The sequence below is a fragment of the Camelus dromedarius genome, chromosome 20 (genome assembly GCF_036321535.1).
Source record: "Camelus dromedarius isolate mCamDro1 chromosome 20, mCamDro1.pat, whole genome shotgun sequence".
NCBI classification, from domain to species: Eukaryota; Metazoa; Chordata; class Mammalia; order Artiodactyla; family Camelidae; genus Camelus; species Camelus dromedarius.
In genome coordinates this window covers 23,606,612-23,620,444 of record NC_087455.1, presented here as the reverse complement: position 1 = coordinate 23,620,444, position 13,833 = coordinate 23,606,612, and the positions used below count along the sequence as shown (strand labels likewise).

Below are 13,833 nucleotides of genomic sequence, written 5' to 3'. Positions count from 1 at the left end.
CCCTTAACTAAGCAGCTACAATGCATTTTCTGAAACATGAGTCACTCAAGTCTCCCACCTCCACCTACAACCAGACAACGCCTTACTTGAGTTCTAAACGCCTTCCTGATCTTGCCCCACCTCTCTCTCCAAACTCATCTCCCCATGCTCCCTCCCCCTCATTTGCTATCTCCAGTTACACTGGCTTTTTGTTCCTTTCTAGGTTATTTTTCCCTCACTCAACCTTATTTGCCATTTATTTTATTTTAAAAGGGAGGAAAGAGGGCAATAGGGATAAATTCCAATCCATCAGCTCCTACTTGGTCAGGAAATATTGTGGAATGTTTCATAGTATAAAGTCAAGTTTAATGGCTTTTTGTCTACTTCAAAACATTTGTTCATTACCCTCTGGCAAGGGCTCACAGGATGCTGACTTGCTCTCAGCTCTGTACTAGGAAAAATTTTCTCAGCTAGGATTGTCCTACTATGTAGATAGTTATTTGAGGAAAGGAGGCTTAATAACTTTGTGTCTAAGAAAAATTGGAGGTCAACATAGCTTCCATATGTAAATTAATGTAGGGTTTTGGGGAAAAAAAGAATTACCAAATGATTCAGCCCTTTGAGAACACCGCCACTTTATTAAGTCATTTTACCTAGTGCTGCATTTTTCAAAATGCAGTATCTTATTTTCCAGGGCTTTCTAGCAAGTTATACTGTAATAAGGTGATTTGTTTCTTTCAACTCATATATAATAAAAAATAAATATATACAAGAAATTTCTGAGCCACAATATAGGGCCAATTTCTACTATCAGTCTATGTAGCTAGGTACCAATATGGTTCATTCACTGTTACTAATGCTATTTGTCTTCCAAAACTTGTTTAAGAAAAAGGTATGTTTGCTGTACAAGACAACAATGTTGACATTGCTTGCGACAAACATCTAGAATTTTTACACAGTTGAACATGTCTTTTTATCAAATACTGCATAGTGGATATAATGTCACACCTTTTCCATCCTGCTAAAAACGAAATGTGAAAGTAAGAGAAATAAAGAGAGGAGAATAAAAAGCTCTCCTCCCTTTAACAGCATGATTTACTGATAAAATTTTTTTTTCTTAATTAGAATTTTGGGGGGTTGCAAAGAACAGTAACTGACTGGCAAACTTAATCAAAAGGCAATTTATACAAAGAATATCTGAAATTCATATTACCACTGGGAAACCTGGAAAATCAAAGTGTGGTAAACAGTTAGGAGCCAAGGTACTTTCTAAGACTGCAAGGAAAGAACCTCAGAAACAGCCCTTGTGTGAACAGCCTGGTCAGGTCACCTCCAAGGCAACGATCAGACCCCAGCATTCGGGCTCTCTCTTTGTTCCTCTGCTCAATTCAAGCTCCAGGGAGAATCTGATTGATTTACTCTGGGTCACTCCCCACCCCCTCACCCCGAAAACCTGACTCAATAGACTATATCTAATGGGGAAGAGATTACTCCACAAAGGAGAAACTGGGATGATATCAAAAAGGGAGAAATGACAGAGCCCCTCAAATGACACCTGTCTACTTCAAACAATGGAAACAAAAATGACCAAGACATCGAAAAATAAAACCAAGCCCACAGGCTGGCTTGAGAAGAAAGGTTTGTTCTGTTCGTAGGTTTTAGAGCTTCTTCACCCATTAGCATCTTTCTAGTTTCCTGACTTCCTATTTGAGAATGCTGCTGCTGACAGTGTCATCTCAGTGGAGGCCAGCGATTTAGAGCCCAGTGGGTAAAACCACTAGCTTTGCCAGAGCTGCCTACCCGCATGCCTGCACCTGCACACCTCAAAGCAGCTGGAGAAAAACGCTCCCGCAGTCTCATTGGTTTCATTTTAATTCAAGACCACCACCCTTGGCTCCCTGCAGTGACTTTTTTCCCTTAGGCTATTGATTTTCCAACTTTTCTAACTTTTCTAGCTTTTCGTGGCAGGTAGACTCTAAGATGATCCCCAGTTATCCCTGTCTATTCTTTTGGGAATCCACTCCAATCAGGATTTCACCCTCACCACTTTACTAAAACCGCTCTTACCAGAGCCTCCAATAACCTTCCCGTTGTTAAGTTCAAAGGCAATTCTCCGTGCTGTTCTTGCTTGATGTAGCAGCAACAATTGATAGTTATTATTTCTTTCTCCTTAAAATACTTTCCTACTCGGCTTCCCAAACAATACTGTCCTGATTTTCCTGCTGTCTCTTTGACCACTCCTTCTCAGTCAGCTCTGCTCGTTTTCCCTCATCTTTCCTACTACTAAGTACTGAAGTTCCCCAAAGCTCACCCTTTAGATCTTTCCAAGTTGCCATCTATCTTCCACTCTCTGGGTGATCGCATTTGGTCTCACTGTTCTTAAAAAGTATGCTCATGATCCTCAGAATGATCTCTCCAACATGGATTTTCCACCGAATTTCAGACTCAAAAGTCAAACTTCCTATTTCACACCTCACTTGGTGTCTAATAGGTCTTAAACTTGATATCAAAAGTGAGCCCCTGATACACTCTTCCAAACCCACCTCTTCAGCATTCTTCACCAGTACTTAAAAGCCCCCATACTTCTGACTGTTGAGGCCCAAATCCTTGCAGTCATGTTTGACTCTTTTTTTTTTCTTCTTATCCTTCAACTCCTTGTCAGCAAATCCTGTTAACTTAGCTCTCAAATATATCCAGAATCTGACCACTGTGCACTGCCAACACTGTTCCCATTCTGGTCCAAGCTATCAGTAGTCGTGCCTGGATTGTTTGCACTAGCCTTCTAATTGATCCCTCTGTGCCTGCCCTTGCCCCAGCGCAACAAAACAGCAGCTGGGTGTTTGAAAACATAAGTTGAAGCATGTCACATTTCAGCTCAGTATTCTACAGTGGATTCCCATCTCACTCAGAGTCAAGCCCACGATCCTGCCTGACCTTTCCCTCCTCCCATTACTTCCCTGACCTCACATCGTCTAGCATCCTGCTTGTTCCCGCCACTCCGGCCACTCTGGCTTTCCTGCCTGCACACCAGGCACACTCCCTCCTTACACATTGGCATTTGTTCTCCCAGTTGCCTAGAACTCTCTTCTCCCAGATGTCCACATGGCTAAGCAGCTCACCTCAGACCTTTAGATCTTCACTCAAATTTCACTGTCTTGGTGATAACTTCCTCTTCATCCTATCTAAAACTTCATCACACACAAACACAATTATATTCTTCCCTGCTCTATTTTTCTCTCTCTAGCATGTATTACTCTCTAACATACTATATATTTTACTCATTTATTTTGTATATTGTCTATTTCCACTAAGGATGTAAGTTCCATGAGAATAAGGATTTGTTTTAACATACTGCCATTGTCTTAATGCCTAGTATACTGAATATTTGTTGAAGGCAAACTACTGTTTTGTAGATACTTCATTTTGTTCACCACCTCTCACAATTAGGGCTAGATTCAAAATCAGGCTCCAGCACACAACTCATTTGCCAAGTTAAGTGAATTCAGAAGTGAATTCCTTATTCCTTCTAGTTCTGCAAGTTTTTACTTTCTCTTATTAATTTTAAATCAAAGGATCAAGAAGTTTAAAATCTCTTTTTTCATCATAAAGGCAACAGGACCAGCTATATAATTGTGAGATCCCAGACAAAATGAAAATAGGGATTCTCTCATTCAAAAATTATTAAGGATTTCAAGATGGTGACAGCAGAGCATTAAACCAAGCACGGGGCCCAATGAGACCACACAAGTCATATTCCCATGACGCTGGCCCTATAGGTAGATTTTGTTGGAACTAGATTTTTTTTAAACTTACAAAAGAAATGCAGGATATGATAGTTCGGTTTCTCCTTTCATGTTTCCCCATGTCCATGTTCCATGATGAGTCTGTACTGCAAAGGTTTAAAGATTCTAAAGAAGAATACAATTTAAATCATCAGTTATGTAAGCTATGTAACCACTTTTTCTGATTCCAAATAGACTTTTTGATTATATGAATTTCCACCTAGTTATAACTATTTATTCTCACTTATGTTAATAATTTAATATTAGAAATCTCGCTGGTGTGATCTTTTTTCAGGACATTGACTTATACAAATAAGCACTATGTAAGAAATTTGGTCATTATGTGACAAGAAAGCAGGCTACTTGTTTAATATCAATTTTCCTAAAGCTAATTAGCCAAATGATCAATTTGCTGAATGATTAATTAGCCAAGTTTGCTAAATTAAATGAATGCAGTTTAACATAAATATTTAGCTGCTTGAACAAGATTGTTTTATTTTGGTTACTGATGATAAAATACATAGAAAAATTATACACACATTTTTCATATTATGTTATTTCATAATATCAGGTATTACATTGGATATGTGTATATACTATGTACATATATACATATGTAAATATATGTGGTATATATACTTGTACATACTTAAGTATATAGTTACCTTGTTGTAAGACTAGGGGTAAAGGAAGTAAAGCTATCTGGAAGGGACTATGTGGTTAATACAAGTAGAAGAATGAAATAAAACACAACAGGAATAACCACATTATATATTAAATATTGTATGCCATTTGCTGGTAGATATATTTGAAGAATTTTGTGAAAGAATCTTAAAAATATTAAAAGTTTGGCAAGACAGAAATCAACATAAAAAGGTTCTAATTACTTTACTGATATTTCCAAAACTTAGAATAGTTTTCCTTTTTGTTGTAAACATAGATCCTTCTATAAGAAAGTCTGCCTATTTCAATGATTCCTGATTAGAAATTACAACGTCAGTGTATGATATGGGACAAGATTTTTCACCTACTTCTGACTTATTTCAAGATACTTTTAAATGATGTTTTCTACTTTTTTTTTAATACTAGAAGCATTTAAAATATTCTTTTTACTATCATTTGCCTATGCCTCATACTTCATTTAAATTTATAAATTTAAAAACATCTGCAAAAATCAGAATTTTGAATAAACTCTCATCTAAATTACTTTTTAGTGATATCATCTAAAATTTAATTTTAATTAATTTAACTTTAATTTGAAAGCACCAGAAAAGAAACCAAAATTAACCAAACAATTTCATACAGAAACTCCCACATTAAATTATATTTTTATTACTGATCTTGAAATATATACTTGTACACATTTCATAGCTAATAACCTAAAGTGAATATTTTTGTTAATGCTTCTAAATTATTCTTGGCAAAGCTGCTAATTATTGCTGTACAACACTGCAATCTTCAAATTTAGTCAATTTGGCAAATAATTAACAAATTGGCATTCAACTGGCTGATTTTCTGCTAATTGGTCTACTTCCAGATACAAGAGGGGAAGGGTGAAAAAAACCCTACAGGAATACCAATTTTCAGAAGAGGATGGAAGAAAAAAATATTTGATAGAAGCGATTGGAGAAGCAGGAAGAAATCCAAGACCATGCGCAGGAATGGAATTTCAAGAAAGATTATCAACAGTGTCACATGGTACAGGGAGTTCCAAGAGAAGGAAGAAGGGTCTACATACCTTTTCAGGCCCCACTTTCAGTAGAGTGGTGACATGGCAAGTCAGTTGGCAAGTTACTTAACCTTCGCCTCAGTCTACGGTTTTTAACAATAGGAATAATAATAATAATAACAACAGTCCTTTCGGAATTATTGTGAATTGAAATCTGTGAGGCATGGTGTTTGGGACGTGTCCAGAGATCAACAAACCTTAGTATGACTGTCAATTCAAGGGACAGCACGAACTTACATGAGTCTGAAGGGGGAAAATGTGTGGGGTCTGTGAGAGAGGGAGGGAGGGGGAGGAAGGGAGGGAGGGAAAAAGAAAAAGTGAGATTGTAGGAAAACTTGCCCACTGAGCTGTCTTACCAAAAAGAAGCGGGGCTGTGGCACCTGTGGAGACAGCCTTGGAGGGGCAGCGCCCACGTTTGGGCGTGGAGGTTCGAGGAGTGCGGTGGGCCCGGGCGGCTGGGTGCTCGGGTGGAGGGTGTGCGTCTGCGCGCCAGCCCCGGGGGCGCCGCGGGTTGGCGGGGCGGGGCGGGGCGGGGCCGGGCGGCCGAGTCCGCCTGCGCGCGTGGGAACACGAGGCGCGCGCGGGAGCTAGCGGAGCCCCGCGCCGGCGGCGGCTGCCAGCGAGCGGCGGGCGTGGACCCTGAGGAACTCGCGCCGCGATGGCACACCTGTGGCTTTGGGGGACCTGGAGCCTCTGGGGGCTGCTCCTGTGCGTCGCGGAACCCCACGCAGGTAACGCAGTTGGGGCTCCAGGGAGGCAAGCAGGAGAGGTCCGTGTAGACACCGCCTCTGCTCCTGGGGTCGCGGGAGAGGCGGCACCGCCTGGCACCAGCTGTGGGACAAGGTTGCGGGTGTGGCTGCACAGCGATCCTGGAGACTAGGGGACCTGGAAGCCAGGCTTAACACAGGGACAGACAGACAGACACAGACAAACACGCACTGACAGAGGGACAGAGAAATTGCTCTTGCCATAAGAGTTGGTGCTTGAATTATGAAATCTCACCCCCTCTATCCCAAGAGACTCAGTTGAAAAAGAGCCTGAAATTTGGCTGGGGGTGGGGGACTCAACCGGGGGCTTCCCTCAGTCTTCTTGGGTGTCCCTTCCCCACCGAAGGGAGGACAGTCTCCCAATGGGACAGGAATGGGTCTTTGTGGCGGCTGTCAGTCATTTCCAGGGGCAGCTGCCCTGTGCCTTCAGAGTAATACCCAGGAGAGGGCTGGGAAGAGACCGATAAGAAATTGGAGTTGTTCGAGGAGATAACGCGGAGGATGAACCTGAGATAGTTGAGGAGCAGCGCGTCTGTGAGATAGGATCCAGCTCCCTCGCTGGAGTTTCCTACTCTTGGCTGGAGAGCTTTGGCCATTGTAGGTGAAGTCCAAACTAAACTTTTCCCAGGCAGGAATGAACTAAACAATCATAATTTCTTTTAACTTTTTCTCATGCACCCATTTCAAACAGTTTCTCTGACTTTTCTTTGTGTCCCCTACTGAATTTTTCCATCTATTCTGAGAATTTGTTACTGGATCTAAAAATTATCAAATCTGTATAATGTAAGCAGAAAATAAATCCTTCTAGTCACTGTGTATCTTTGAGTTAATTTAAAGCATTAATTGCAGTTCCTCAAAGAGGCCGCTCACTTACCCCGTGTTTCTTTCTAGAAGTCTACATTTCCCAGGGGTGGCCCAGTCTAGCTAATTCATGTTTGCTCTCCCAGAAGCAGCAAGTACACCTGTCTCTCAAGAAGCCAGTATGACCCAAGCAGTGTGGATGAAATGCCCCTTCTTTGTCACATGTAGCCCTGTGTTCCCTTCTGTCATTTTGTACTAAGTTGAGCTTTTTGGAGGTTGGGATTGTTGCACATTTATATATCCCCAGGAACCTAGCACTGTTTGTCAAATGATTTAGTGACCTTTACATTAAGAACCCATTTTAATCGAGAGGCTTAAAAGGTACCAGAAATGATCTTTCCTGAAGTCTTACTCTGTTACAGAAAACAATTTCTTCTTAAAACACATTCCTTTTTGTACCTGGACTATTCTTTCAATTTACCTAGCTTTGCATTTCTTAAGGGCTCTCATAATGACCTGTTTCTCCACAGAGCTGTTTCTCCAGCGTTGTCTGGTGCTGTGTGGGCTGATAACTGTAGTTAAAGAACTGCAGCTAGTAGAGTGCTCCATGAAATTAAGGGGCTAATAAATGTTTTATTGTATGATAGGTAAGAATGATGAAAATGATCACATATTATTCCTTCTCTTTGTAGCACATAAGATAATGCTTTGCGTGAAGCCAATGACTATTGACTAAATTAGTGATTTAACTCCCTGTCAGGTCATTGGTTAGTAATGGAACCAAAAATAAAACATGGGTGTCTTTACTTTCAGTCCTATAATCTCTATGATGTAGTTCTTACAGCATTGTAATTTGTGTTACAAAATTTGATGCTTGAAATGAAGCACTTGATACTTTTACTTCTACTGTAGTTTTTAATATCTTTCAGATGGCTCTAAAATAATTCCCAAAATCACAGAAATAATACCCAAGTATGGCAGCATAAACGGAGCAACAAGACTGACAATCAAAGGAGAAGGTATCGTTGCCTTTTTTTTTTTTTTTTTTTTGGCCAAGGTTGACGTATTTTAAAGACCGTTTCACATTTAGAGATTTATGGTTTAAAAAAATGCCTTCTTCATTTGGCCGGAGTAGTAAAACTATCCTCTTTGACAGCTAATGAAATCTCCAAGAGTCTCTATCAACCTGATCATCTGAATTTGTATTATAATTACTTGCTTAACTTCAAGATCTGGATTGTAACGATTGTGTTAAAGGGAACATCTTTAACTCAACTCTGCAATTACTAACTTTGTCCTTCCTGGGTCTAATAACATTATCTTCGTATTAAAATAAAACAAATTTGGAGGGCTTTGAGAGTAGGATGTTAGTAAGAGGGTATGGTAGAGAAGTAGAATGGTATGGAAAGGAGAAAGACAATGGAAAGCAAAGCTTTGGATCCCTTCTTCTGCCACCATCCTTATCAAATGCTCCATCAAATCGTGGGTTTTATATGACTCTTCCTCCTTACCTGGTCTTGGGATGAAAACAAAGTAGGCAATTAGGGAATATGTTTAATGAGCAGCTGTTCCTAGGGTTAAATAGAAATATGTGGTTATTTTAGCCGTAAGACTTTTACAGTCTAAATGATAGAAGTAGTCAGATGCTTAAGAATTTTTAAAAGATGGGAAAGAAAAAATTTTAAAGGATATTAATAAAAGCTATTGTTTAGTCTTTAAGAAGAGCAGTGAGAAGTTTTTGAAGTCAGAGAATTGACAGAGCAAACTATTTAACAATTCTGTCATATATATTGAAATGTATTCTAATACTTCTAAGTAAAATTTCTGTAGAATTTAATCTCTCAATGATATAATTGAATGATTTATGCCTCTAAATCATGAACAATATATTTTAGATTAAATTGTTTTTGTTTTTTAGAGTTAAACATCTGGAGACTATGTATTTGTTAAAAACTATTTTACAATGTCTTTATTCATCGCTGCCTTATATTATAAGTTGCTGTTAAGATCGTTTGTTTGAAAGCTGTTGAGTTTTTAACAGATATTTAAATACCATGAGAAAAATGCTCAGATTAAAACAAAACAATAAAACTGTTCAGCTATTTCCTTCTGCCTCAAACCTGCACTTTTTCTGGTCCAGGAGTCATGGCTTGAGTACATAAATTCAGATCATCCCTAGTTAGAAACAGGAAAAGATGAAACAAAACATTGCATTCTTAAAGCATTTTGGAAGAACATCCTTATTAATCTAGCTATACCGTTTGCTCTTTCTGGACTTTCTGAACTTTTCAGGCGCAGGAATAATCCTCTTACTTATGAAGCCCAAAGTGTTGTGGTGAGTGTCCAGGTTTCCCATCAGCTTGTATTTCTGGATGCCAAAAGCAGAGGCTTAGAATAGTTAAATCCTATTTGAATTGCAGATACCCGCTCCCCACCCTGATTTATCTTCCTTCTCCTTGCTTTAACCACACACTGAAGGTGACTAAAATTGTGATAGCATACATCTTTCTCAGAGGCTGAATCTGAATACTGTTTTATATAGGTTTGAGCGGCCCATATCATTCATATGATATATGAATATATACAGAATGTGTGTAAAGCAATGATAATGAATTCACAAAACACACTAGACCCCCAAAGCTACGTGAATTTGGTACTTGAACAAAGTTTATTTGGAAGAACTCTCTGACCCATACTCCATCTTTAGAATGGAATACAGAGATAGTTTATTAATCACGAAGAACACTTTGTCTAAGTGGAATTGTAACTACGAAATTACTTAAATGTTGGTCCCATCTGACTTTGAAAATGTTTTACTTTTGTAAAGGTCATGATGTAAGAGTAAAGTATAGAAATGTTTGATTTGAGTTCTCTGAAATTCCACCCTCTAGAAAGATCTACTGTTAATATTTTTGTGTCTCCAAATGACTTTTGTCTATTTTCACACATGATGTTAAACTTAATGGGCAAAAATTTGCCACTGCAATATTTTGTTCTAAACTCTGTCTTCAGGAGCCAAAGGTAATATAATTTTACAATTATGCTGCCCAAGTAAAAATGTTTTGAGCGATTACATGATTGTGGAAATAATTGTATCTGCTCCTAAGATGACTGATTTGATGAGGAGCATTATCATTAGCTCTAGAATGTTCTAACTTTACTGGGTTTGTTACTTTGCATTTCTCAACTGTCTTCTTTGGTATTTGTCTTTATTTAAAAAAAATCAGTGAGATAGAAGGAGTAACATTTTACTTATGGTTCTTTTTTCCTAAGTATTTCCCTATTAAAATGTGTAGCACATAAATTTGTATTTAAATGAAGTGTTGAATTATATAATTTTATATTTTTTTATTGAAATATAGTCATTTGACAATGTGTCAATTTCTGGTGTTCAGCATAATGTTTCAGTCATACATGAACATACATATATTCGTTAATAGTATGGAAATCACATAGATTTTAGTTGGGTCTGACTGTCTTTGAGCTCCATCTTTGCCACTTCCCACCAAGGGGCTGGGGCAAGTGGGATATTAATTCCTACCTGTTGGGGCTATTGTGAATATTGAAAAAGATGATGTGTTTAAGGTACCCATATATAGTATCTGCTCCATAAATCAGAGCTATTTCATTTTTATTATTCTTTTGCATTCATGATATAGGTATGGTTTGTTTAATTCTTTAGACGTTATCCTCCATCACACTGCACCTTTTTTCCTCTTTGTTTTGAACATTACAGTTTTAAGTAGGTTTTCACACTCTCAAACCTGCTTTTTTTTTAACTAGAGAAACCAAAACAGCCTGCACTGTGCATGACAACTGCTGGCTTCAACAACACAAGACATTTTCCGTGATAGCCGCCCAGGCTGCTATCAGGAGAACCAGGTCTGCGTGCCTGGCAAGTCTTGTCTCCAGTTTTTCTCCAAAAGAAAAAAATACATCAACATGTCAGAATTTCCATCTGAAACCCCGACCTTTTCTGTTTCCAGGGTACACCCAGTCCTTCCTGTAATCTTTGTGCTTTGGAGTACTTCCAGAGGTATCTTCTTTACACCTAATGATTTATTTAGAATTACACTTTCAAATTAAAATTCTTTTTTAAAAGATGATTCCTTTCTTTTTATCTCTTTGGAACTAGCTAAAACAATTAGAAATATTTCTGTAGATTTTTTCAACAAACTGTATGATGAGAATATTTACAAATCTTTTTGATTTGGTTCGTATTTTCCCATATATTTTACTCTTAGAAAATATATATATATTTGAGACATGCGTAAGTGTGTGTATGTATATATATTTATATATGTGTGTGTGTATATATATATGTGTGTGTGTATATATATATATACACGTGTGTGTGTGTGTGTATAAAACATTAAAACAACTCCTAGGCTAAACACAATGTCATCTTTTATTGGTATTATTTTTTTAGGACTGTATTTGTCTTAGGAATGCTGAAGAACAGATCTGTGTTACCATATCATTGATGGGACATGTGCCTAGTAGGAAAATAAATACGTATATCACATCCTGAGCCACAAGTAAAACTTTCTGTTCTTTAGTTAGTTGCCTGCAGCCCTTCTGTGTGTTCCAAACTCAAGGTGAACTCCAGAGATAAGCAGAAATTGGCAGGAGGAAAGAGTGGCTTTACAAGTAGCTTGCTTTTCTGTGTTTTCATGTGTCTTCTCACAGTTCCATTTGAGCAGTAACTGCCTTCCTAGATTCACAACTGAAAACTCAATACAAATGTCTTTCGTAGGTTGAGCTGATGTTTGTACTTTAGCCTGTGCTGGATGGGTCCTCTTGGGTTAAGTTTTAAGCTTAGAAGAAGAGAGGGGACTTTATTAAAATCCCTAACCTTTGTTGAGTTCATTTATTTTTTTATGTATAAAGAATAGGGGGGTTGCTAAGAACATAGGGTTTGGAGGAAGTTACATTGGGTAACTGAGAATAGCTTTGTAATGTGCATTTAAAAATGTTATTTTTTCTCTGACTATCACAAGGGTGCCAGGTTGGCAGCTACAACCTGGGTTTGAACCCCAGCCACCTACTTATTCATTCCGTGTTATTAAAAAAAAAGATGTTAATACTGACTAATAATAACTCTTTTGTGACTTATAATATGAGTATATCAATTGAATTCTTTACCTATGAGCCAGGCACCACGTTAGGTACTGTATATAAATCTTCATGTTGTCTTCCCAATAATTCCTGGTAAGTAGATTATTATGGTCATTTTTTCTGATAAGGAGACTAAGACTGAGAGAGTTTATGTCTAAAATGGATGCTCAGGTTCATACAGCAAGGAAATGCTGGAGCTGGGATTCCAACCCAGGACATCAGGGTCCAAACGCCCTTTCCTGTAAACAGCCCTGTCACTTAACACGTTGCTTCACCAGAGCTGGAGTTTAGGGCTTTGACACTTGATGAACACCTGACACAGTGAAGTCCTACTTCCAGCCCTGCACTAAGCTAGGCAGTATTTATGTTGTCTAATAGACCTTTTTAGAACACTGAGAATGTTCACTAGTTAAAAAATCCATAGCACAAATCTTTGGCAACACCAGTTCAGCCACTTCAACTAATAAAGGTTAAAGTGAGCACATATCATAAGGGTGATGGTTTTGTTGAAACACATTTGAAAACTACTGACAGCTTAAGGTAAATACCTAAAGTTTATTTTTTTCTAACATGAGTAATATAAATACATAGGATTTTAAAAGTATATTTCTGAGTTAACTTTTTTTCTCTGCTGATTTTATTATTGTACTGTGGGACAATATGATCTGTAGCTAATCTTTTAAATAGTTGATACATTTACATTAATGACACGGTTGCAAATCATTTAGTGTAAAAGAAAATTTTTCATAATTTCAAAAACAGGGTTGGTCATCAATTTAACTATACTGGTAGTTTAATGTTAAGCACTTGGAATATTCAGAGAAAATAATATGTAAAAATGCACATATTTTTAGAACTCAGAATTTAGGAATTTTAGATTTTGAAGTAATCTGGGGAAAAACAATTTACTAATTTGGCTTTAATCCAAAAATATGTTATAACCTAGGCAACTTCATAAACTCACTCTGCAAACTAAAATAGAATTGAGTACCTTTTTTACATTTTTATTAAGAGACTATTTAATTTTAGGATTTAATTAACAGAACATTATCCAGTTACTCTTATTCATAGGTTTTATTTTCTTGTATTTATTTCAAAATTGAATGTTCTTTCAATAATGTAAAATACTTTCCTGTGGCATAAAAATAATGTTTACTTCCAAATCTGGTTTGAATTTTCCTATGTTTATAGTAAGATTAAAATAATGTTCTGCTCTGTCTCACATCATCCATTCCTCTGTTTCTGCTGGATCAGACCTACCCATCAGCATATAAACATACTGTTATTTCACCCACCTGAAAAAAAGCATAAGGAAAATCATCAACTCTCCCTTTGCTTCACAACCCCCTCCAGCTACCCCATTTCTCTGCTTCCCTTTACAGTGTAACTTCTCTAAAAGGTTACCAGTATTTCTTCCCTTTTCCTCTTGTCCTCCGTCTTCTCTTGAACCCTGCTAACCTAGCAGTCATCTACCCACTGCTCCCTAAGACAGCATCTTCACTCCCGCCCACAATCTGTTCTCACCTCTGCCACCATTCTCTTCTTGGAACAGCAGCTAGTGAATCTTGAAAAGTATCGGTTAGATAATACCACTTCTCTGTTTTAAAACCTCCAGTATTTCTCCAGTGATAAATCTGAATGCTTCCCTTTCTGTTCT

General features: G+C 37.9%; 1 protein-coding gene across 1 annotated transcript in view; it reads left to right on the top strand.

The window, feature by feature from the left end:
* Positions 1-6,093: 6,093 nt before the first annotated feature.
* The window catches only part of PKHD1L1 (PKHD1 like 1), a 134,044-nt gene continuing 126,304 nt past the window's right edge, over positions 6,094-13,833 (top strand). The window contains exons 1-2 of the mRNA XM_010985141.3: positions 6,094-6,221; positions 7,988-8,077. Of these exons, the coding sequence (XP_010983443.3) occupies positions 6,149-6,221; positions 7,988-8,077 (163 nt within the window). The 5' untranslated portion in view covers positions 6,094-6,148. The remainder of the gene's footprint in view (positions 6,222-7,987; positions 8,078-13,833) is intronic.